Source organism: Procambarus clarkii, chromosome 54 (genome assembly GCF_040958095.1).
Source record: "Procambarus clarkii isolate CNS0578487 chromosome 54, FALCON_Pclarkii_2.0, whole genome shotgun sequence".
NCBI classification, from domain to species: Eukaryota; Metazoa; Arthropoda; class Malacostraca; order Decapoda; family Cambaridae; genus Procambarus; species Procambarus clarkii.
The window spans coordinates 7,110,774-7,112,795 of NC_091203.1; the positions used below are offsets into that span (position 1 = coordinate 7,110,774).

At 40.3% G+C, this 2,022-nt stretch overlaps 1 protein-coding gene across 1 annotated transcript; it reads right to left on the reverse strand.

Moving 5' to 3' along the window:
- Positions 1-1,068: 1,068 nt before the first annotated feature.
- LOC138352662 (uncharacterized) lies at positions 1,069-1,689 on the reverse strand. Its single transcript, XM_069305233.1, has one exon. The coding sequence runs from the start codon at positions 1,687-1,689 to the stop codon at positions 1,069-1,071; it is 621 nt and encodes a 206-aa protein (XP_069161334.1).
- Between the last annotated feature and the right edge of the window lie 333 nt (positions 1,690-2,022).

The following is a 2,022-nucleotide window of genomic DNA, read 5'->3' on the forward strand; positions in this document are numbered from 1 at the left end:
GTGGTGATGACAGTTTCAGTATTCTTGTGCTGTAATGCTGACAGTAACACTATGCTGACTCTCTGATGATGACAGTTACAGTGTGCTGCCTCTGTGATGAGGAGAGTTGCAGTATATTGATTCTGTGGTGATAACAATTACAGTTTGCTGACTATGTGGAGATGACAGTTATAGTGTGCTATCTCCGTGGTTATCTTCTTGAGGTCTTGAGTGAGATCAGTGATCTTGATCACTGTGGTGATGACAGTTACAGTATTACTTTGTGATGAAGACAGTTAGAGTGTGTTAACTCTGTGACGATGACAGTTACAATATGTTGATTCTGTTGTGACAATTGTTATAGTGTGCTGACTGTTGTGAAGACAGTTAGAGTGTGCTGATTCTGTGGTGATGAGAGTTACAGTATTCATACTCTATGGTGATGAGAGTTACAGTATGTTGACTCTGTGGTGATGAAATTTACAGTGTGTTGGCTCTGTGATTTTGACGGATACAGTTATTGAGTACTGATGTACCTGAATTCTCCCTGAAGTTATATTATAAGTTAGTATGTTAGTAAGTTAGTACACAACTAACGGATGTCCTGACTTTGTTAAAAAACAGATACGACCCTAAGTCTTCTTAGGGAACTTATACTAAATATTGAAACATTATATTATTAAATCATATTAAGGTCAAAAACTTTCCAAAGCCTACAGTGTACTCAGTGACTTGTGTCGCTGTGGCATGTAATGGTTATGTTACTCAGTCACATAATGTTCTGTAAACTCAGAAATATCCCCAACAGAAGGATTAATGGTGTAGTTAGTAACCTACATAGGTAGACATACATTAAATATAAATATTAAATGATTAAGTCATTCAAAGTTAAGGAGACTTCGAATCCACAGCGAGGTGAACATCCTGGGTCACAATGACTTGTAACATGTGTGTTACCGGACATCACAACACTGTATCATCATGACTACCTTAAATCGAATGATGAATTATTTGCTCGTAGTCAGAGCTAAAATATTGTTGAAGTTTCTGGTTATATTGTTGACCAGTTGCTCTACGTGGTCGTGTGCTCTATGGGACGGAATCGCTGTCCTCGGAAACTGGTGGTGAAGTTGGCTCAGTGGAACATTTATGTTCAGTTAATTCTAGAGGTACCAACTTCTCCAAGGTTTTTAAGATAGTAGTGCCACGACACAAAACGTTTACTGTTCTCAGGATACCTTGGCGATCTGGGTGAACAGAAACAATCTTGCCTATAGGCCACTCTGACTTGGGTCCATCACTGTCGACTAACACTAGGTCTCCTGGTTTCAATTGAACTTTATTATAGGAGCTCGAAGCTCTATAATGGTATTCCCTTAGAGCAGTGAGGTACTCTCGAGTCCACACCTCATTCCACTTCTTGATTAGGCTTGAAAGATGTTGATAGCTTTCCACTAAGTCACTCCTATTTACATGTGAATGGTCGGCTGGATCCTCGTCTGCTAGAGATATTAGAGGGCTCGGTAGACCTCCATGAATTAAGTGTGAGGGACTCAGGGGTTCGCTCTGGGAGAAGTCATCAGAAAGATAAGTTAGTGGGCGATTGTTCACTCGCGCCTCAATTTCTATGACGAGGATTTGGTAATTAAGGGAAACAAATTTTCTGTCGATGTAAGGCTTTCCGTAAGCATTTCTTGACAATTCCACCATTCGTTCGTAGAAACCACCTTATCAGGGTGCTCTTGGGGGTATAAATTTTGAGTGGTACTGTCTTTGTTTTAAAACAGATTGCACCTCTGGGTGATTCCACATCTCTCATAGGCAGGCTTCTCTAGCCACAAAATTTGACTCGTTGCCTGAAATCATCAATTTGGGACAGGATCTGGGTGCAACAAATCTTCGAAAGGCTTGAATAAAGGCTTCCGCACTCATGTCAAAAGTCACTTCTAAATGTACGCCTCGTGTAATTGCACACGTGAAGAGACAAATATAGGCTTTCACCGGATTTTTTTCTGTAGTGCCTGTTAGAATCAAAGCTCTTGT